Source organism: Diabrotica undecimpunctata, chromosome 1 (assembly GCF_040954645.1).
Source record: "Diabrotica undecimpunctata isolate CICGRU chromosome 1, icDiaUnde3, whole genome shotgun sequence".
In the NCBI taxonomy this organism is placed as follows: Eukaryota; Metazoa; Arthropoda; class Insecta; order Coleoptera; family Chrysomelidae; genus Diabrotica; species Diabrotica undecimpunctata.
Genome location: NC_092803.1, coordinates 5,129,919 through 5,154,724, shown reverse-complemented (window position 1 = coordinate 5,154,724; position 24,806 = coordinate 5,129,919). Strand labels below are relative to the sequence as shown.

The following is a 24,806-nucleotide window of genomic DNA, read 5'->3' as shown; positions in this document are numbered from 1 at the left end:
TCTTTAAAGACTTTTTTATATTATTTGTAATCGTTTTATTTCTTGGCAGATGTTGAATATGTTATTGTATCTTTTTTTTTAAATAATAATAAATCGTTTAAAAAAACCGGTATTAATAATTGTATTAGTTCAATATATACAACCTTGGCAAACAAGTATTTTTTATGTAGAAATTACCTTAAATAATCCCAATTTTCAGCCTAATTTTATTGCGTATCATCTCATATTTAATAATATAATTAACTAAATATATGCATAAATAATGAACGTTTAGAAAAATTATCATCATTCTCGGCGTATTTTACCGATTATGGTGCAGCCTCCCTTAGTCTCTATTAATTTGTACCCAAGATTGTCCTTTTATATTCTTCTTTTTATACCATGTTGTATCGATCTGTTCTCTTTCATAATCCCATCCTAAATTAGAACGTCTTCTTGGTCTCTTTACGCCTCTTGGATACCACTGTGTAATTCTAGTGGACCATCTATTGTCAGTTCTTGATAAATGTCCCACCAACTGACATTTTAAAAAGAGATTTATTTTTGTGGATTACATCAGTGACATTGGTTTTCTGTCTAATCCATTTTATTTTTTTTTCTTTCTTTGTTATACCTAGACTTAGATGATCACTTCATCGACCTTTGAGTGACGTTGAGTTTCGCTATTATCTCTTTCTTTAGTGTCCAAGTTTTGCAGCCGTATGTCATGATTGATAGTATACACTGATCGAATGTTTTTTTCTTCAGGTAGAGTGGCATCTTCGATTTGAATATAACTGCATTATACCAAAAGATGCCCAAGACAGTTTAAATCCTTCTATTAATTTCTAGGCGTAAGGAGCTATATTTATGGATTAATTGTCCCAGGTAGACATACTTGTCTACTGTCCTAAGTGCAGTGTTGTTTATTATTTCATCTTGGACAGCTACTGGCTCGTTGTGTATGGTTTTTATTGCTAGCTGCATTTAGCTCGCTTATAAGTTCTTGTAGTTTTGCAGGATTATTAGCAATCAGATCGATGTCGTCTGCAAATGCAGCCTGAGATAGCTAAGGTATTCTCTATCAATTGATAGGCCTTTGTTCTGCCAGTTCATTTTGATGAATATATTTTCTAGAACTACAGTGAAGATTTGAGATGTGGCTATATCGGAGAATGCTTAAGATCCCGTGGACTGACCGAGTCACAAATGAGGAGGTCCTCAGAAAAATGAATAAGAACCGACAGGTACTGACCACCATCAACTCCCGAAAGTTACAGTTCTTCGGACATATTATGCGAAATTAATCCAGATATGCTCTCCTTCAAGCCATCCTGCAAGGAAAAATATTTGGAAAACGAGGTCCAGGAAGAAGAAGAACATCTTGGTTAAAGAACCTCAGAATCTGGTTCAATACAACATCTGTGCAGCTTTTCAGCGCTGTTGCAGATAAGATGAAGATTGGCATGATAATCGCCAACATTCGTAACGGATAGGCACATCAAGAAGAAGAAGACAGTGAAGACCTTTAGTGATATTGCGTGTCCTTGTGAGACGCCTTTGTTAGTGGGAAATTCTGGAGTGTTTCCATAAATTTTTACCTTAGCTCTTGCTTGTCTGTGTATATTTGCTAAAGTCTTTATGTACGATTTTTCAATGCATTGGTTCGTCAAAACTTCTATTACTGCCTTGGGATATATAGAATCGAAAGCCTTCTCGAAATCTATGAAGGTTAAGGCTAGCAATATTTCATATTCTTTAGCTCTACTCATTAGTTATCGAAGCGTATAGGTATGATACAGGGTACTGAATCCATTTCTAAAGCCAATTTGTTCTCTTGGCTATGCAGCATCTAATGCATTTGTTAATCTGTTGTTGATGATCTTTGTGAATATCTTGTATATAATTGGTAGTAGACTTATAAGTCTGTAGTTTTTGATATCCTCTTTGTTACCTTTCTTATGAACGAGAATGATGTTTGCTGTATTCCAGTGATTTGTTATGCATCTTGATCTTAGACAGTTCGTAAATATTTTCTAGGTTTTTTTGCCAGCCAACATATTTAAGAAGTTCAACTGTTATACTATCTATTCTAGCTGCTTTACCGGCTTTTATTTGTAGAATTGTCGCTTCTATTTTTCCGGAAGGACTTCTGGTACATTTTCTTGATAAACAATTGCTTCTTTAAGCGTTTCAGAGGCTTATAGTTCGATGTAGAATTTAGTCACGAGTTGTATTATTTTATTTCTGTCTGTAATTCTAGTGTTTTTGTTTGTTAGAACAATGATTTGCTTCTTTTCAATAATTAATGCTTTTTTGCTTTCTTATAGTTTTCCCAATTTCGATTTCATTTTTTACTAGTCTTTCATTGTATTTTCTTGTCTTCCTTGACACTTCTTCTTATTGTCTTACAAAGTTCCGTGTATTGTATTTTTTGTATGTTGCTACTTAATGTCATTTCCCTTCTTTGTGTAAGCATTATTTTGGTGTTGTCAGACAATTTACTATGTTCATGTTGTTATTGTGGGCCTCTGATTTCATTGGCACTATTAGGGATGATTTCCATTAATTGAAAGCTGTCAATTTGGTCATGTAACTTTAATTATTCTTTGGTAGTGATCTAAGTTTTCTTTCAGATTGTTCGTTTTGTGATTAATTTGATTCTTTCTAGTTTCAGAACTAGAACAATGTTTGCTCTGATTAGTCTTTAGTCGTCATAATACGCCATATATTGCCGATGATGTCATCGAGGACATAGGAGGTAGTATTCGTATGCAGAGCTGGCCGACTTTGTAAATCAGCTGTCACCCATTCGTCACTATCAGTTAGGCATTAACCGGAAATTTTATTATATATATATATATATATATATATATATATATATATATATATATATATATATCACCATCTTTATGTTCACATGGACCTTTCATTGTTGTCAAAAAATTGTCTAAATATAAAAAAAATATCAAAAATTCTAGATTTTATTTTATTTTGTTTTTTTAGGTTATGTGTAAACTATAAATTTTTATCTTTAAAATATTTTGATATGAATGTACAAACGCGAATAAACATTTTTTTTTCATTTATGTGACACATTTTTTATAAAAGACTGAAAAAAATTAAAACTCCAAAAAAATTGCTTCTCAATATTATGGTGTAGGTCATATTATTAGGTTTTGATTTATACAGATATAAACCGATTAGTAAGTGAAATTTATTGCATTCATAATGTCAAATAACGAACTTGAATACAGGGCAAACTACCTATACATAAACAAGGACACTCACATCACTAAACGCGTTGTTACTTCGATTAAAACTGGAGTAATTGGCTTAAAACAAAAATTTGGTTGTTTGATCTTGATTTTAACGAAAACAGGGTGAAATTGTAAGTTGTGTTTTGCAAAAAGTTGAAGTAGACGAAGATACTAATCTATTTTTTGAAATACTGGGTGTACCAATTATCACTTATTTTTCCATAAAAATTTTGCACAGTAACCATATCTAGTTAAAATCACACTATTTTGTAGACATAACCAATCATTATCTTTTTATAATATTTTATATTCTGATTTACTATGAATATTCGCAAATTAACTGAGGAGCCCAAAGGGAGGGATGCTATCACCACTCCTTTGGAACATAGTTCTAGACACCCTGGTTAACCAACTCGGCAGCAACGGGTTCTACACAATAGCCTATGCAGAGTTGCTTTTCTTCACCAGAAAAAGAAGAATCTCGGGCTTAATACCCCCAAAGATTTCAACCTACAGTCTCAACTTTTCTGACGAGGTGAAATACCTTGGTATTATTATTGACGGAAAGTTAACATGGAACTCCCACTTAGATGGTAGAGCTAAAAGAGCATATATTACTTACGAGTAATGTCGATGAACGGTCAGACGCACCTGGGGTCTTTCGCCCAGAGTGTTCACCTGGATTTACACTGTTGTCATTAGGGCAATACTAACTTACGTAGCTATTGTTTGGGTACCAAAAGTGCTACATCAACAGCGATTAACAAACTAAACCATATTTATGTGAATGGGACAATTGAGAACTTATTTCTGGCGGGAAGACCTGGCTGTGCTACCCCTGCTACAGGCAGGCTGCGACTTAATCAAACCAAAGTTTGTCTTTGATAAACCTTACAAAATCAAAACAAGATAATATAGGGAGTAAAACGTGGGAATGCACTAGAGTTATCATTAATACAAGAGTACGCGTTCGGCGTGCCCTGGGCCACACCCGCCCACATAAGAGAGATGTCCCTGGTGACATGTTTACAATCCTAAAAATGGCAGGATAAACAATGAGCTAAGGACGAAAGCTTCCTGAAAGGATGCACAATGGGTCAATTGTGGCCTAAGTGCTGTGAGACTTAACTCGTCCTCCTTACTCTACAGGTACAGTATATAGCAGCATTTGTATCAGTACCGAATTAAAGCTGAAGAAAACAAACTAATGGTAGCATTGTTTACTTCAGTATTTAGACTTCAGTATAAATTGTATTTAAATATATCATGACGTTGATAAAACCAAAGATTTTCGAGTAATACAGTCATCCTTGTAAGAAGAGTAGAAGAACTCCAAATATTATTCAACCGTACAAAGAATTTCTGCGAGAAATCCTTTGTACGGATCAGTTAGAGGAATGAAATTAAGATAAAGTAGAAATATATAAATATTTGGAGACTTGAAAAACAGACAACAACGATCAAACAAGAAACATTTGAATAAGGACCAAAACCATTAAAAATGTTTTTAAAAAAATGAGAAAGTTTTCTTGCAACTCGTACCTTTAAACGCAAGAGAGAAAAAGAACATTTTTTTATTTACAGGCCGTATTATAAAGTTAAGTAAGTACATGTATATTGTCTTCGTTTAACAAACTTTAATAGTTCAACAATAATCTCGTCCAGACCAGCAATCTCTCTATTTTTTATATTCTTGGGTGCATATAATGACTTCCTCAGTTATTATCATTGGTCCGCTGTCTGGTTCTTCTGATATTGTTGGACTGAGTCTTTCATCTTAAAAGAGGCCTTCTGTATATTCTTTTAATGTTATTATTTCCATGTCCAGATACAATGAGATTTTAAGATTAATATGGCTCACGTGGGAAGGTTGCATCCCTGAAGTAGATCTATCTTCTACCAGGAACGTAAGGATTGTGTATTAGGAATTTATAAACTCCTAAACTAAAGGGGCGTTTGGGAGTTTGTAATTTCCTACTTTAGTAAATTATCCATTTAATTCTTTTTTTATGTTGTTTTAATTTTATTCTGTATTCTTTAAATTTTTCGTTAATCGAGTAGATATTTAGCTCATGTCTAAGATCATCATTTTTCTGTTTACCAAGTTTTGTAGATGGCACCTTGTAGCCTATTTTCAGAATATTTTTGACCATTAGCTGATAATCGACACAAAGTATCGTTTTTATTTGTGAATATTCATTTATTACCTGTAGTAGACTGGTAGAAAAAAAAGAGTTTTCCGATACATTTCACCTATCAGTTTGGATATTTTAAATAATTTACATTAAGCTGACGATAGAGTAGTATTGGCAAATATTAAGAATAATTTACAGAAACAGAAACAGAAACACCTTTATATATGTTGTCACTAATATGACCTTAAGATTAATTTAAAGACAGCGAACTGCCTGAAATCACTAAATGATAAATAGTTGGTAAAAGAAACTGTGGGGAATAAAACAAGTAGAAAACAGATAAATCCATATTAGGTCTGTTAACAGAGCACTGTAAGCTGAATAGGCAGTTGAAATTATGGGATTGGCAGATGATGATCTAGGCAGATTCTGTTACCAAGAGGAAAAAAAGCAGAGCACATTTTGTGTCAGTACAACAGTCTGGCAAATGTGCAGTTCTTTACATTAGGCAAAGAAACGCCATGAGCGAAGAGCTACATGGATGGTTCATCTCGAAGTTATCAGACCTTTTATAAATGGCCAGGCCAGAGAATGTAATCTAGGACTAGAGGACTACAACATATATGAAATGGTTGTAGTGGAATAGGCCAAAAGCCACCTCATTGAATCTATCTAAAATAAGTAGATCTAAACATATTGACCGCCTTCGAGTTCTTATGCTACAAAAGAATTATCAGAATCTCAGAATCAGAATATCATGGATATGAAGAGGGTCAAACCCAGAAGTAGTAAGGAGGATGTAAAATGAATTAGAAATAATATTGATCACCAAAATAAAAAAAAACATGAAGTTAACCTTATAATGAGCGATTTTACCGCCAAGATTGATAGAGGAAGACTGACAGATGCAGTGGGAGAATATAGTCTGGGAGATAGAATTAAGGGGATTGATAAGCTGGTCGAGTTTTGCCAGCAAAACAAAATGATACGCTTAAATACACACTCTAAGTTATCACTAAGAGACATCACAATATAGTTCGGAACCAGATTGATTATATTTTTGTCCACAAAAGTTTCTACAGAGCATTCAAAAGTGTCAAAACTTACTAGAGGATGTCAGATTATAATTCCCTTATAGCCAAGATATAAATCAAACTAAAAGCTCAGAAGAAAACAGTTTGCAAAACCAAACCAAACATAAAGAATTTATAAGATCACAAGACGAAGTAATTTGAAATAGAATAATTAGAACAATAGAAAATACAATTGCGATTGTACACTCAGACATAGAACTTCAAAGCCTTATCGATGGACTCAATCTTTCTACAATAGAATTTAATATGAAAATAAATAGTGATAAGGCCAAAGCGGTGACCTTTAATTGATCTCAGAATCTCCCTAACTTGAAATATCAGAAAATATTAAAAGAAAACGCGCAATCGGGAGGAAAAATAAACAGCAGAAAATAAATAAAAATTTACCGAAGTAATCGTCAATATTAATTAATTGAACAGCACCCTAAAAAAGAAGATTAAAAAAAAACTTGAGACTCTCGGAAAACCAGCTTCACATAACAGTGACGGTTTCAACCTTCAATAGAAGATGGAATTTGAAAAGAAAATCAAAGGTCGACTGAATTTTACAAAACCAACACTGGTACTCCCAATGCGTCATAAAGTAAAAACGTTTATTAGATAAAAAAAGGCAAAATGCAGAAAAATCGCTTGAAATGTCACTTTCAACAGAGCAAAGTATATATTCAGCTTCAGAATAATTAAATCAGAAACTGCTACAAATATTTTATCACCTACTTTTACTGGAAGACTCGTTCTATGAACTAATTATACTTGCAAATAATGTAAATCATCTGCAGTTTTCGATAATTTTTCATGTTTTTTTAAGACATTAACTGAAAGGTCATTTAAAATGACTCACAAAACTAGTTAATTAAAAAATATATATGTATACCGGATAATATGTGGGATTTAAATCGATCTTTTTAATGGTAATGATGTAAGAAAATATTAAAATTATAATTATTGAGAAAAATTCTTCATTCTAAGTCATTCGATAAACAACGTGTTTTTACAGCCTTCTTTATGTTTAGGATACATGGATGCAGAGCCCATTTATGAGCACTTCAGACACTTGGACCTCCTAAGACGGGTCCATTGTATCACCTTTGGACAAATTCGAATAGAATTATTAATTCGAATTTGTCCATGTTCAACAAAACAACATCAAAAGTAATAATGATTGAAGCTTCCAAGGAGACTACCCTTAGAGATAATACCAAAAAAAGACCAGAGAGCACCAGAGAACCTGAATAGCAGTCCTTGGGTCTAGTGTTCCAGCTGTTGGGAGGTGAAGAATCTAGCGGCATCCAGAGACCCAGCTCACTAGTTCCAGTTACAGTTCCAAGGGGGAGGCAGCGTTTTCCAGTTCGACCAGGTGCCACATAAGTCAACTGTACGTTTTTAAATATTTATTCTCACTAGAGCAGTGCTTTTTTTTGATAAATTTAGAAAGATTATTAAAGAAACGTAAGCTTAAAATTTGTTTTTAATTCTTTCTTGAAATATTTATTCTTTTATGCCTATTTAAAATAGGCATAAAAAATCAAATCTAATATTTTAATTTGATAGTCTTATGAATTATTTGAGTCTTATGAAATATTTGATTTTCTATATATAATATTTCCCTGACTAACCTATTCCATATATTTCGTATTTGTATTTTTTATAAACACAGAAAGTTACGTCTTTGGTTTGGTCTTTAGTTACAATCAATTTGCAGTTCATTGATTGTTGAGGTAGATTGTATTTTGCTGAGACTTTAAATTGAGTTTAAGTTAAGTTTATATATACGTAACAAAATGCAAAATATTTATGCTCAACAAGAGAAACTAGGTCAAAACATAGTTAAAATTTAACTAATGTTAAAAAATTGAACAAAAAAAAAAGGAAAAGAGACTCTTTGAACATAAGGTTGCAGACACTTGAGGAATTGTATAGCGACTTTGAAGAAAACACTGAAATTGAAGAAAAGGGTTCAAAAGATGACAAATATTTTACATCTAAATATTACGAGTAAGTACAAAAAAAAATACGAGGAAGGAAAAAAGACGTTAGAGGAATTTATTAAAACTTCATACAAGTCTTCCACAAAAATTAAGGAGATGGAAATTAGGATGGAAAGGCTGCATCATTTATTAGAAGACGATGAAGATAATGATGATACACAAGGGGATTTAAAAAAAAAGGTACAAAAAATAGATGCTTTAATAATGGAAATAACTCTAAACAATGAACAGGATGCGCTAGAAGAAGGTGAAATAGAAAAATTTTATCTAATGAAAAGAAGGGTGCGGTCGATCATAAAAGAAAATAAGAGATGGGCATGATTGTTAAAGTTAAATATTAACTTTTTTTCATGTGTATGTATAACGGATTGATAACAGAATAATTTAGGTACAGTTAAAAATTGACTTTCATTATATAACAGCTAGCTAGAATATCTTAAATTTTCCCCATAAATAATTCTAATTAGCCACTTCTGAATTATGTTTATAGAATGCAAGTAACTATTTCGTATTCCACCCCACCCTAAAAGGCCATAGGTAAGTTGAGATAGCAAAAGTGCATAATAAAGAATTCGTAAATGAGTTATTCCTAAAAATTGTTTTAAAAATTTGAATCCTGATAGTAACCCTCCTAATTTAAGTACTTTATTATTTACTCCATCGTAAATGTTTATCAATTATTATACCTAGATATTTAATTTATTTATTTAATTATTTATTATTTTTAAACATATTATTTAGTTTATATTATAATAAATTTGACTATCAAATGATATTTATTTATATTTTATTATTAATTTTTGGGCTGCATTTGACAGCTTTGCCATAAGTAAATAACGTATGCTATGTTAATACGTTAACAGGTGGCGTTAGGAGCAAACATAATAATTTATTGAATTTGTTTAAAATATAAAAAACATAATATGTTTCAAATATATATATATATATATATATATATATATATATATATAAATATACATTTCAAATATATTATTTAAATTTAAAAAAATACAGAAAACATAGTATAAAACTCCGCACTAATCTACAGTACCGCCTACAGTTCCACCTTTTTTTTGCCAATTTTTCTGTTTTTTTTTTATAAAAATAGAGTTATAACCAATCACATCACAAGAAGTCCTTAAAGATAAAGAAAAAAAAAAAAAGATTACCGTGAAGAATAACTGAAAAAACGATTGTAGGTAGGAGAAAAGCAAATGTGACAAACAATTTCGAAGTTTTTACTATATATTACTATTTAAAAAAAATAATTAGTACATACCTAGAATAAATAATTAAAATTTAACGACTATGACACAAAATAAAATTTTCAATGACAAAATTATAGAACTGGTTGTAAAAAAAGTTAAAGTGATCAATAGCGACAAATATATACCAAAAGTAATTTGCTTAATGTATGAATGAAATAAGAAGAAGAAGAAGAATGTAAAAATAAAAAAAAAACAAACAATAAAAAAATATCTTCAGTATCGTTTAACGATACTATTAATACTATGACAACAGAAAATTCTGGTAAAAAGGCAATTTTATATAAATTCAAAACTTACGCAAATGTTTGGGACCAGCCGCTCCATCATTTCCAACAATTAGCCCGAAGATCGAAACTGTGATCAAGGTTGCCCACATTGTTATTTGGTTATTTTTACAGAACGAGATCTTGAACTACTGAATGCAGAATTATCGAAATCCTTTATATATCCTCCTTCCTCATAGATAATATACAGGGTAATTCTTCTTTTCATAGACCATATCAATAAAAAACTTCAGGATCAAGTGATATTATCTAATAATATATATATATATATATATATATATATATATATATATATATATATATATATATATATATATATATATATATATATATATATATATATATATATATTGAATAATAATGAAATCTTATAATATATTAAATAAAAATAGGAAGCGGTCATGAATTGGTATTATGCAAAATCCGAATGAAAACACATATATGTGATAACAAAACACCAGAACGCACCACAAAGATAAAAGTCGAAAGTTTACAGGATAATTCCACAAGATACCTATTCCAAAAATGAATAACCGAAAAAAGCAGAAACACATATATTACAGAAAGTGATGGACTCGAAGAAAGTTGGTCAAAAATTAAATCTAATATCTTAGCCTCGGTCAAGGAAGTTCTTGGTGAAAGAAGAAGTCTAAAAACTATCGCGGTTCACAGATTTAACATGAGAGCAAAGAATTTAATATTACAATCTCATCTTAGAAAACTAAAACAATATTAATCAGCAAAGAACCAAGCAGATGTAAAATAGCAATAGATGACATCAGTATGGAACAAGTAATGGAAATAAAATAACTTGGAATTATACTGTCAGAAGACTGTCAGGCTGGGCGGCCGGCTTTTCATTCGCTTCACTGCGAGTGGTTCAGTGGATGTGGGTTCGGTCCCCAGCTCGGTGTACAGAAAAACAAAAAGTCTAACGCAGCAGTTTAAAAATTCTAGATGAATCTGCGGCTTAGACTAGAATATGCTGGTGTCTGATCGGCCTATGGTGGAGCAGTACGGCATGAGATAAAGGCTTGAGGCTCGGTGATACTCCTCCATAGATCCCTACCGGAAGGGCGTGACGCCTAAAATACCGGGTATATATATATATATATATATATATATATATATATATATATATATATATATATATATATATATATATATATATATATATATATATATATATATATATATATATATATATATATATATATATATATATTCCTTCTAATATCAACATTTAACAACATTTTAAGATTCTTCATCTTGGAGTTTGGCAATGTAGGACTTCTTTTTCTGTGTAACACGGTCCTTGCGTTCAGCAAAGTAAGCTTCCTACGGTTCCATCTCTTCGCTGGTGCAGGAGCCTTTTCTGCCTTCTTTTCTAATTCTGGATTTGCACGAATGGCAGCATGGGCATTCTTGTACATATTTTCAACCTGGTCAGCATTAATTCCCAACATGTACTGACTGAATTGCCTCTTGAACGCTTCTGGATCTTCCTCCTCCAGTGATTTCATATAATCAGCAACATGGACGCCAAAAATGAAGACATTAAAAGAAAATATAACGTACAGTGTATAAATGAATAAACACAAAATAGCAAAAAAGTCTGGAATAACCACATTAGCAGAATGTGGAAGACCCGTGTCGTCAAAATAGCAAGAAATGTCACCAATAGACAGAAGAAGTATCAGACCACTGCGCAAAAGATGGAGTGTCAACCTTCTATAGAGGTATTAAATGCAAAAAAGGTATTAAAAACGCAAATGAACAAGCAGAATTGAATATAAAGAAGAATAGATTAAATGGACGAAGGTAACCCATAAAATATGGATATTAAAGTAAAAGTGAAAGCCTTTTCCTTTTTCATTTTTTTATTTTTTTCCATCCATTAACATCCATTTTGCCTTTTTATACTTTTATGCAAGTCAAACAACTTGAAGTTATTAAGAAATATAAAATAGTGGCAATATAATATACAAATGAAAAGACTGATATGCTTTTGTACACGCTTATGAAAAACTAAAGTTGGAAAAGTGGAAGGTGGAAGTATTTTTGACGCGTGTACAAGATTTTTCCACCTACCTCTACCCAAAGTATACATTTCCTGGCCTCATTGTAGGGAACAAAGTCGTACTTTATTGACCCTATACTTATATGTTTATTTATAGAACACCCTGTATTTTTAAATTAATAATTTGACTTCAATTCGTAGATTTATCCAGTTTTCGAATTTATGATTTTAAACTTTATAGCATGCTATGTTCGATTGACAGATTAGCAGTTTCAAAGTGTGAACAAATGATATATACATACAGAATACACAATAATATTTAAAAATGAGTGATTAAGCGAATTTGAATGTGTAATACACATAATACACCACCAGATATTTTAGAACATATTTTGGAAGTAAATGTAATAGTACAATCTCTATTACTCTAAAAATTCAAAGAAAAGTAAGAAAAACGGTATTTACATTTTAAGCAATAGGCCGAAGAAAAGCATATTCGTACTTACTCAGAATATGTTAGTTTGGTGTATTTTTCGATATTAGTAAATACATTAAAAGCCTCTATATACTGTGGTCCAAATATTCGATGCTAGGTACCATGCTTGAAATAAAAGAAAATGTCAATATTAAATACCCAAAATCAATTGCTTTCTTGAAGAGACAAAACCAGGGACATAAAACTAATAAGGCAAAAACCTTCTCCAGAGAGGAAGTAAATAATTTTTTACTAGATGCCCCCGATTTATTAATGAAGGTAAGATATTGCCAAGAATTAAATTGTATTAAAAAAAAATCGGTTGCCTGTAAAGTCGGTTTTACGGGCGAAGATTTTACGTGACAACGTCTTTTTCTCGGTAGAATATTTATTGATATGAATATTATTAAATTGCACAATAGGAACAAGGAATTGAATGAAAATAAGAATTGCATTACCGATTTATTAGGTATTTTATATATTATTTATATTTTATATATTATATTTTTATATATTATTTTATATATTATTTATTTTATATTATATTATTGATCTTATTATTTTCTACAAAATTTATTTGAAAATTTTTTCGATATATCAATTAGTTGCGGAGATATCGATCATTGAAGTTATTGTTTGCTACCAGTATTTTATATATTTATTTTTTTCAGTTATAAAAAATTACTATTTCCAATTGTGTCTACCAAGTATGGTCACATGTATTTGCCTACATATTAAATAATAATAAGTACAGATAATGTTATGTGACGTTCACTTCTGATTATATATATTTTAATATTTTTAATTTTAAAGAATCAATTTGAAAATCAAAACACTTATTCAGATCGAAGGTTCAAATTTTTGCTAAATAAATTTGAAGTTAATTAAAATTTGTAAATGTAAATGGTAAAGTTGAAAATTAAAACATTTACTAAAATTGGAATTTGAAATTCTTGCTAAACACAGTTAAATTCTAACTCCGCGCGTGGTGATTGGTCGGTTTAGTTCGTTTGTTTGGTCGCCCTGTTTTGACAGGTTAGAAGTTATAATTTGTTATTTTAAATGTTTGACTAGCAATACGCGCTGTTTCTTCTCAATCGACTGAATTACGATTGATTACAGAGTGATTTAAACTAATAATTTACTTAACACTATCAACATTTGTCAATAGTATGACATAACCTATAAACTCAGTTTCTCAACTTTTGTGTCAATCTAACAATTAATCAATCAATCATAGTTTACGATAATGAAATATTAGTGTACAATTATTTACCTTTATTGTTGTAGTTGTTGTAAATGACGAATCTAAGCACTCCACATTTTCACTACAGACACAGCTGACGATACTTTCAACGATTTTCAACTTTAGCGATTCAACGCGCCTAATTCTCTAGTGCCGCGCGCAGCGGACCGATCATGTTTGAGTGGGAGAGAGACGCAAGGCATTCGCCGGTCCGGCGGGCCTCTCTCTCGTTCGGCGACTCACTGTAACAGACGTGAGCGGGCGTTACACTTTTTCTTAAATGACTCCGAGCCACAACCTAATTTAAGACGTTGTCACGTCAAAAATAACGGCAAATATTGTATGGGCTATATTCATAATTCCGCAAAGTTGCCAATATGGGTCCTGGTAGCTCAACAAGTTGATGCGCCGCTTATTGTTAAATATTACGTTGTAGGTGCAAGTTTGAATCCCAGCGTCGCCAAATATTTTTTAATTCTTTTTTCTTTGTTTTGTAGGTTCTCCTCATTTTCGGAATTTCAGGAGAATGTAGGTGGGAAGTGTGACAAGCTCGTTAAAATGTTCACTACAAATGTTGAAGATAAAGGTTTAATTTTAATAGTAAATATACCAAATACTAAAACAAATATGCAGAGAACGTTTGTAATCAATGAAATGAAAAATATATCTTACGTCCTAAAATGGATCAGTCACGTTTATTTGTTTGCTATAGAACAGGAAAATGTATCAAACAATTGGTTGGAACAAATTCTATTTGCAGAATTTTTAAAACTGCCTAATGCCATAAATTATACTGGGCATAGTTTCAGAAGAACTTTGGCAAGTTTACTTGCAAATTCTATAGCAGATGTTCGTGCTTTAAAGCAACACGGAGATTGGAAGTCTACAAAAATCGATGAAGGGTATATTAGACTAGACCAAATTATAAGAGTCGATGAAATTAAAGTAGTAGATTGTAATCTACTTCTAAATACCAAACTTCGCGTATACAGAGCAATTGTAGAACCAATTACCACATATGGTGCCGAATGTTGGACGATGAGAATGAACGAGGTAAAGTAGACGTTGTGGAAATGGATTATCTTAGAAGGTCATGTCGAGTATCGAGAATGGAAAGAATCAGGAATGAGGAAATACGAAACCGTACAGGAATTAGAGATACTCTTTCAGATAGAATACAAGGAAGGCAATTACAATGGTATGGTCACGTGATGAGAATGAAGGAGGAGCGGTGGCCAAAGAAAGCCTTAATGTATGTTCCGCCAGAAAGAAGGAAAAGGGGAAGACCACCAAATTCCTGGAGAAGAGAAATTACAAAAACAATGCAATCTAGATGCTTAGAAGAGGGAGACTGGAGAGATAGGAAAAGATGGAGGCTGAAATGCGGGAAGCGGCAATCGCCGTAGGACCCCCGTTATATGATGATGATGATGAGATTGTAATCAGCCAAATATGAGTACATTCGGGAAGTACCAAGTGTATAATAAAAGTGTTACTGCAAATATTACTAAAACTACTTTAGCTCTAGCTCGCACTTCTAGTGCTTTTGAAATAACCACTGCTTATAATTGCAAATTTAGCATTAATATAAATAATTGCCCGACCACAAAATAAACATATTGAGGATGCAATTATGAAAATACAGCTACACTGTACCTACTTGTTAGTTTTTTGTCTCTAATAAATTTTGTTAGTTAGTTATATTTATTACATTATCTAAAAATGAAAAAATGACTTGTTATTTGGGGGCGGTTGAAAAATCATATATATAACATGGGAGTAAAGTGCCTTTTCCTCCCTCGAATGATTACTGAACTCCGCTACCGAGTACAAAGTAAACTTCCTTCTCGGGAGAAAAAGTATATATTTCTTTTTTCTAATATTTTTTACCTTCTCTCGCACTCTTATTAAATTTACCTCTTTTCAAGTACATTTCATTGCCTGATTAGAATTGATTTCTTTCTTTGTTTGTTTTTTCCTACACTTTTACTTATATTATGTTTCGTTGTCTCTGCTTTATTCCCATATTCTTCTACCAAACACTTTTTAACTAAATTTTATAGCTCAATAGACACCAATAGGAAGATGGCAGAAGGGGACCCCAAGACTTAGAAAAAGATCTGAATATATCCAACTGGAAAATTAAAGTGCGCAATAGTTTGGAATAGAAGAACGTCTTACAGCAGGCTGGAACCTACAAATGTTGTCGAGACATCATGATAATGATGATGATATGTTTACGCACTAACTTGGTCTTTAATTTGTATTCATATTTAATTTTTATTACAACATTTGCAATTATTCGTAATAATCTAATTATTTTAATATTTTATGAGTTTCCATGAAACAAGTACAAAATTAAACTTTATATTAACAAGCTTGATTGTTATAATTTTTTTGATTGGAATGAAGTAATTATATTTATAATTTACAGTTTTCTGTTGCTGGATATGAAATAGTATTACCAAATTTGTCTTTATTGGTAATGAGGTGATCTGTTCCCAGTTCCCAGTTCTTTTAACCCTGCTTTAGTGTGCATAGATAAATTATCACTACAAGTGTTCCGGGGTATGTTCCCCAAACTAAACTAACGCAGGAAGTTAAATTTTTTAAACTGAATCATTAAAAATGGTTTTTTTCATAGCTAATGTTAAAGTGTTACTATAACAATTGTTTTGAGTAGATAAAGTATCACTTTAACCGCAAGGGTAGATAAAGTGACACTTTAACAGCAAGAGTAGATAAAATGTTTTAACGTTTTTTTATTCAATAAAATTTACAAATTCAAACACATTAAGGATTAGAAACAACTGAAATTTTACAATTAACATTATTAGAAATATCTATTTTTGGAGCATCACAACTTGTACTCGTTTGCTTAAACACTTGATTCGAGGTACTGGATTGATTTTCTGGTCCGCCCAGTATACATTTGGATACAGCAATCTTATTGCTTATTGACTCTTCAATGTAAGATTCTGCAACAGATGACGATTTCCATTCACCTAAACGTTTGACTTTTACTAGATCAGCTCCAGAATTTGCGAACATAGTAGCTGAAGAACGACGGAAACAAACAAACAAGTTTCAAAAAATCTGCGCAATCTTCTTGGGGATATTATATATAGTGTTAATCCCCATCGGTTGAGTAGTGCACTTTTGCTGTCGGTAATTTACAAAAAACTTACTGTGAGGTACGTTTTTGGGGCGCAAGGCATACTTTCTCACAATTTCCAAGAAACTCAGTCCACTTTTCTTGTCAGTAATACAAAACTACCTTTCCTGCTTGGTTTTAGTATCTGATAATGAAACGATTATCACGGATTTTCTGTCGTCCACGTTAAACACTTCTAACTTGTACAATTCATCGCACCTAGTCGCTCCATGCACACCAAAAATAGCAATAACCTTCATCAACAAATAAACGTCATCAGGAGCTTCTGTCAGAAATTTAATAATGTCATCTGACTCTGAGGATTTTGGACTTTTTAGCTTTGTATTCTCCACTCAGCTTTTTTAGTAAGGTGGTTAACTTGCTGAATTTAGAAATGTCACAATTTTCATTCATCAACAACGTACGCTTCAGCATCGAATAATACGACCATAATGACGATGGCATCGCTTTCTTCGACTTTTTAGAAAAATACACCAGAAGTATTTATTCACTCACGCCATTGATATTCTTAATGCTTTTCCACTTTTTAAAAGACTGGTATTCTTTCTTATACATCATCCTAGATTTTTGTGACAACAATAAACTTTCTGCTTCCAACGTTGCATTTTCTACATCTGATGGCAGGTTTTCCTTTTCTTGTGTCAGTTCTTTTCCGTCCATTTCGTATTTATTCTCTTTGTACACAAAAGGCAACAATATTCTCCGCAAAAACCAAAACGTAACATTTGTTTAACACTTGTTTACAGAGTAATTCATATCCATAGCAACGGAGCAACACAATGGCGATTTTTGTGCTAAAAGTTACAATTTTCTTTGAAATTCTATTTTTCACCTGAACTTGAAGTCTTGCTATAGAAAAAAATGTAGTATTGCACACGACGATAAAATCGCATTATCTTCTCGAGCATAATTAGCGTCTCGACTGACGTCTCGACGCTAAAAAACCCTCTCGAAGATCAAGTACAATTTTATCGTCTTATACAATAAATAACTATAATCTTGGTTTTTTACTTATTTATGATTCTGACTCATGAAAATTGTCTCAATTTGAACAGACATCATTATTGCGTGTTCCAAATAAATTGGAGTATCACATTCCATGCATATGTTAAAAGTCTTCCTATCTTTATTTCTTGGACAAATAGAACATCTACTGCTTCTCCTACCTCGCTTAGATCCCAATTAATGTACCTCTGGTTGCTAATTAGCAAGGAGTCAACACAAGGAAGGGTTGTGTCTTCGTTGGTTTTGAAACTCAGAAATCAGTTGCATACCCAGATCATTAAAAAAAATTCGTCTCTTTAAATTAAAGTTTTTTTGTATTTGTTTTATATAAAACATGAGCATTCACTCCAGCTGCATTCAAAAAAGCAAAAAATAGTGTCAAAGCCCAACGACGACCATTTCTTCATACGCTGTAATTAGCAGAAAACTCATCCAATGTGTCGCCTTTGGTTAAATTGTAAAAGTCGATAATTTCAGGTAATTGCTTTTCACCAGTTTCTTTGATTATAGTATCATAATAATGCAATGTAGAAAAGAGGATTACCTTTGTTGACTTTTTTTGGCACATATGAGACAGCCGTTATATCTTTTCTGAGAGCAAATTTTAAACTGCGAATTTCTCTTTCTCGTGTGTTCAGAAGTGCTGTTGGTAATTGCCTTTTATTCTTTCTAACTGTCTCAACCGATGTAAGATGATGAGTCTGAAGTTGATGGAACATGAGTGGATAACTGGTAAACCGGTTATCGAAAGTAATATTACGTTTAGTACCAGAAAATGGCCCAATCAAACGTTTTGCGGATTGTTACTTTGTCGGAAAGGTCCTTCTGCACAGATCTATTTTTCACACTGTCGAATCGCAAACATTGCAGCAAAATGGAATATCTTTTGTTGTGACATTGTTGTTCGAATTAGATCAATAGCGCTACCACCAGTATTCCAAAGATCTGAAATATTTTGTCGGTTTGACTAAAGTCCCGTCAAAGAGAGCAGGCCTATAACAGCTTTGATTTCTTTTTTGTCAGTCTCTTTGACTAAATACTGATGTCGTGAATCGTACCGTGGCAAATTTTACATTTGTGTGGTCAATATTGTCATCTAATATATATATATATATATATATATATATATATATATATATATATATATACAGTCAAAAGTCCGTTCCCCCCCTCGTATCTTTTGAACGGTTATTGTTATAATAATGAAATTTGGAGGGAGGTAATAAACAGACGTAGGCTTCTCAAATAGTCATGACAGGTGACGTAATAGTGACAGATGACGTTACAGCGCCACTGTGACAGATAATTTTAAATGGGACCTTATGGCAAGTGATACCTCGTTTGAAAGGTATTGAAAATACCTATTCAGTCATAATAATTTTGTTTGAGTTTAAGCTCTCATTTTGATGAATAAATTAAATAAATACTAAAATTGTAGCTTCTCATTTAATTGATAAATATTTAACAAACAGTTCTTATAGTAAGTGTTCAAAATGTGCTACATCTACTTCCTGACAGTAACGCATCCTATTTCTACACTCTTGCCGTACTGGTTCAAATGTGTCGGGGGAAATTGCCCTACATTCTTCAACAATTCGTTGTTTCAAAATGTCAATATTGTCGGTTGCTGTAGCGTAAACTTTAGATTTGAAGTATCCCCACAGAAAAAAATCTAATGGCGTGAGGTCCGGTGACCGAGCTGGCCATTCTATCGTACCTCGTCTGAAATCCAATCCATCTACCACGATATTCCTCATCTAGGTAACGTCTTACTGCACCATAATGGTGTGCAGGAGCACCATCTTGTTGAAACGTTATTTCCAAGTTGCCGAATTCATCTGGATTATCCTTCAGAATTTTAAGTATTAATGGTTCAATTGCATTTTGTAACATCTCCAGATACACTTCACCGGTTAAGTTAGTATTGAGAAAAACAGGCCCAACTATGTAGTTTCCCAAAATATCTGCCCAAACATTTATTTTTTTGGAAATTGAGTATGTGTTTCACGAAAGACGTTAGGATTTGTGTCACTCCAATGCCTCACATTTCCATTGAGAGAAAAAGTACTTTCGTCACTAAAACAAATTGTATTTATGTAATTGGGCTGTTGGTTAATTTTATTGAACATATTTTCACAGAATTCTAGTCTTCGGTCGGGGTCATCATCTGAAAGTTGGTGCACAATTTTTAATTTGTATAGATGAAATTTGTTTTCAGCCAACACTCGGTGTACTGTATTTTGAATGATTTCATAGATAGATGCAACTTGGGCTGTAGAAGAAGAAGGTCTCACTACCATTTCTGAAATTATGTCAATTTTTTTATCATCACTACCTGTTGGTCGACCAGATCGTTTGACATCTTGAACACTACCTGTTTGTTTAAACTTCCGAAGAAGCTCCTCAAATAAGCTCTCGATGTAGGGCGATCGAAATAACTCTAATTAAAAAGACGTTCCGCTGCATGGAAATTATTTCTACATTCACCAATTATTAACACAGCTGCTACTTTTTCGGCTACAGTTCGTACCATTCTGCCTTGGTAAAAATTTAAACGTCTCGTTAAACAATAATTAAACTAAATATTAACTAAGAACAACTAACTAAAAACAACTTGACTAAACTTGAATTGGCTAAACTAGGCAGAAACAAAAACTAAATATTCAGGTATAAACGCGTTTGCAAACTAAAAGTAACTAGAGAATTGACTAAACTAAATAGAAAAAGAAACTAAATATTGAGCTATAAACGCTTTTGCAAACTAAAAACGACTAGAGAATTGACAAACGTCAAATTTTTTGACAAATAACCAAAGGTGGACGTTAGAATTTTTATTAATTAAATGTCAAACCAGAATTTTAATGTTTATTTTCTTTATTTATTCGTCAAAATCATCTTAAATCCAAACAAAATTAGAATGATTGCAAAATTAGATAGTTAGAATGAATATTCTAACGTTCGCCTCTAGCTAATTGTCAAAAAAGTTGATGAATGATTCAATGAATTGAAAAATGTCAACTTTTTAACAAGTAACCAGTGGCGGAGGTTTTAAAATTTATTAATTAAATGCGAAACTACAATTTTAGTATTTATTTAATTTATTTATCAAAATGAGCTTAAACTCAAACAAAATTATTATGACTGAATAGATATTTTCAATACCTTTCAAACGAGGTATCACTTGCCATAAGGTCCCATTTAAAATAATCTGTCACAGTAGCGCTGTAACGTCATCTGTCACTATTACGTCACCTGTCATGACTAGTTGAAAAGCCTACATCTGTTTATTACCTCCCTCCAAATTTCACTATTATAACAATAACCGTTCAAAAGATACGAGGGGGGGAACGGACTTTTGACTAGCACTGTATATATATATATATATATATATATATATATATATATATATATATATATATATATATATATATATATATATATATATATTTAGGAATTCTACAGTATTCACTGCCTTCTCTCGCTCAATCGTTTCCATCTCTCTCTGTTGTTCCATTCTCCATCGTTTAGGCCTCTCTTACTCATGTTTGTCATGATTGTCATCTAATATTTCTTCTGTAAATAATAACAACCAACAATCAAGAACACTCTGCTTTTCTCGTGCTATTCCTCTTACACCAGGTAAATATGTAATTATATTGTCCGACATTGTTCAATTTACAAAACAGTCATCAGACCAATAATGACGTACGAGGCAGAAACACGACCTGACACAGAGAGGACAAAAAGGATGTTAGAAGCAGCAGATACGAAAACAATTAGAAAAATTGATGTTAAGACACCATGGGACAGAGCTAGAAGTACAAATATACGACGTAGATGCAAGGTGGAAAACATCAAGAACTTGGTTAGGGTTAGAAATTGAAGAGTAGATTGGAACGATCGTATAAGCCGAATGGCAACAAATAGAGTAGTAAAGTCGGCAAGAGACGGTTCCCCAATAGGAAGACCACGAAAACAATGGAACGACAACTTACTGGAGGCACATTGAAAGACAGACAGAGTCATGTCTACATAAAAATAAAAAGAAGAAGAAGAAGAACTTGTTCTCACTTTTTGTTCTTTGGAAGCTTAAACCACTTTGATTTGTCTTTATCTAAAAAGTATCTCTTAACAATATTGTCAGTACCACTTTTTGAACCGCTTGAAAATTCACTTTCTTCTTCAGTTTCCACTTCTTCAGAATCCTCGCTTTTATGTGCTGTCTTTTCTTGAGCCTGTTCTTCGAATATGATTGCCTTTTGACCTTCTAATGCGGTTTATTCTTCCTCAGATTCACTATCAATAAACGATTTCTCCTCGTCAGAAATAGTGCCAAACTCCGCCAATAAACGTTTTAACCTTTCCTGCTCTTGTTCGTAAGACATATTTATCGTATAATTCAGTATCGCTAAAACAAAAATAAAAATGATAGTAAATCTCAAAAAAATATCAAAAATATCATGTAATTTTACCTCTATAAAAAAAAAGATAAGTTACAACAGTAGTGTACCGGGGTATCACACACCCCAACCGTCTTTGACCAACTGCTAATTAAAACTGAAATGATATGGACAGTTGGCAACAAGGTCATTACTAGAAAACATGTATAAACTATAGATACTAGGCGCTAGAAAGCGCTATTTCATCTACTCTTGATTTTATAGTAATAAAAGGAGTACCTGGGGCATGGTATACCCCAAAACACTAACCGAGGGTTAAATGTTGTAAAATCCCAATTTTGATTGTTTTTTGACGGTTTCTTGAGTTTATTATTTACTTATTTCGTGTACTCATTTCTTTTTTTTTTCAGTCCAGGGTGTAGGCTTTTGTTATCTATTTCGGTATCATCGTTTGCTTTATTTTTTCTAGTGCTATATTTCTTTTTCTATTTGATTTATATGTAATTTAGTATTAGTTTAGTAAGCTGATTTTCAACCATTATGTTTACATGTCGTTTCCATTTTGTTCTGTATTTTTTTATATTCTTATATTAGTGATAGAGCAGATATTTAGATTTTGGATTACGTTAGTTCGTTTCTGTTTATGAAATCTTGAAATGCCCTTCAGTTTTCTAAATAGATATGTTGCTCTATAAAATTTTATCATTGTACCGTTTTGTGTATTTTTTTTTATTAACAAAAATGGCATTAGCCAAATTGGCTATTAGCGAAACAATAGTAGCGAACAAATTATCACTTAGTTTGTTGGGCATTTTGTACAACATGCGCTTTGGCATTAATGCTTGATATTTCTCTAATATATGTTTGATATTTTTCTTTAACTTATTTAACTTATTTTTCTTTAATTTAACTTTTCTTTACAGTTGTCACATATTGGTTCTTGTTTGAGCTAGGGTTTTATCGATTTTTTACTATCGCGTATCTTGACCGATGACATTTTCCACTCTTCTTCCCACATATAACATATATCGCACTTTACATTTGACCACCGCTTTTACGTCCGCACTCGTAAATGATTCAGTACACTGCGCACTATCGCTAATTGCAGCTTCTCTTGCAGCGGTGTCTTCCTCTCCATTTCCTTGAATTCTAATACGGTATCCAGAAGAATATAATATTTTTTCCATTCAGTTGAGCGGTATGAACTTCTTGTTTTATTTTAATGACCAATGGATTAGTTGGGTAGACATAGCGCATTGGCTGTACATAACTTAGAGAGTCTGTGGTTAGGCACTGAGAGTTCTTTATTTGCCATGGAGGAATTGACGATGATTGGGAGAGAAAGCATTCTTGGAACGTGTAGTTTAATTGATTAAAGTAGCTTCTAATCTTTGCGTAGAAGGGTTTGGCCATTCTTGGCTTATTTATGAAGGGATTTGGGAACTTTTCTGTAAAATAATTTTGACTAGTAGGGTTTTTTAAGTAAGACCTAATTTTTGCAGCGTATGCTACACTTAAATAAAGTCTTCTGTCTTCTAGAGACGATTCACTAATTTCGCAATAAATACTTTTGATTGGTGTTGTGCAAAAAGCTCCCGATATTATACGTAAAGAGAGATTGTGAAGACTGTCAAATTTTTTTAGCAGTGTCTTAGTGGCTCTAGAATACACAGTAGATTCATAATTTAATTTTGATCTGATTAATGTTGTGTATAACACCAAAAGTGTTTGGCGATCCGCAACCCATTCTTTATCGGCCAGAGTTTTTAAAAGATTTAATTTGTTATGACAAGATAAGATCAAATTTGTTATATGAAGTTTCCAGATTAGAGTTTCTTCGAATGTCATGCCCAAGAACTTTATTGAAGTTACACGTTTTAGGTTCTCATCACATAATCTTAGGTTGGGGTGCATGTGATATTTTTCTTAGAAAACAAGATGAAACAAGTTTTTTCAGTAGAAAAACAGAAACCTATTTTTTGTGACCAAAGTTCTAAGTGATGTATAAAGTTTTTTGTGCGACAAAATATATTTTGTATATTTTTACCTTTGCAAAAAACAAGATCATCCGCGTAGACTCGTGCCTTTATAGGCGATTTTAGATTTTTGAGAATATCATTGATAGCCACTATGAAGAGGGAGCGTTTTGTGTATTGTTCTTCACTGTTTTGTTAATTGTCGCGAGTTTTGTAGTTAATGTCTGTTACTCTTCTAAGAAATGTCGCTAGCTTGGATTTTAGAGTTATCTCTTTACGTATTTACCAACCTTTCACATCATCATCATTACGGTGTTACATCTCGTAAAGGACCTCAACCTTCTCAAGCTTTCTGCGCAATTTTACTCTGTCTTTTGATTGGGTTTTCTAGATTGCAGCACGGATCGATGTTCGATTCTGTGGCTCCGGCTTATCCTGCTCACTGCAGACGATTACGCCTAATTATGGTGGTAATATCTCTTCAGTGACACATGATTTGGT

General features: G+C 32.4%; 1 protein-coding gene across 3 annotated transcripts in view; it reads right to left on the bottom strand.

The window, feature by feature from the left end:
* Window positions 1-10,163, bottom strand: part of LOC140444376 (circadian clock-controlled protein daywake-like) — a 46,050-nt gene extending 35,887 nt beyond the window's left edge. For all 3 annotated transcript variants that reach the window (XM_072536132.1, XM_072536128.1, XM_072536134.1), the window contains exon 1: window positions 10,022-10,163. In XM_072536132.1, coding sequence (XP_072392233.1) covers window positions 10,022-10,100 — 79 coding nt within the window. In that variant the 5' untranslated portion in view covers window positions 10,101-10,163. The remainder of the gene's footprint in view (window positions 1-10,021) is intronic.
* Between the last annotated feature and the right edge of the window lie 14,643 nt (window positions 10,164-24,806).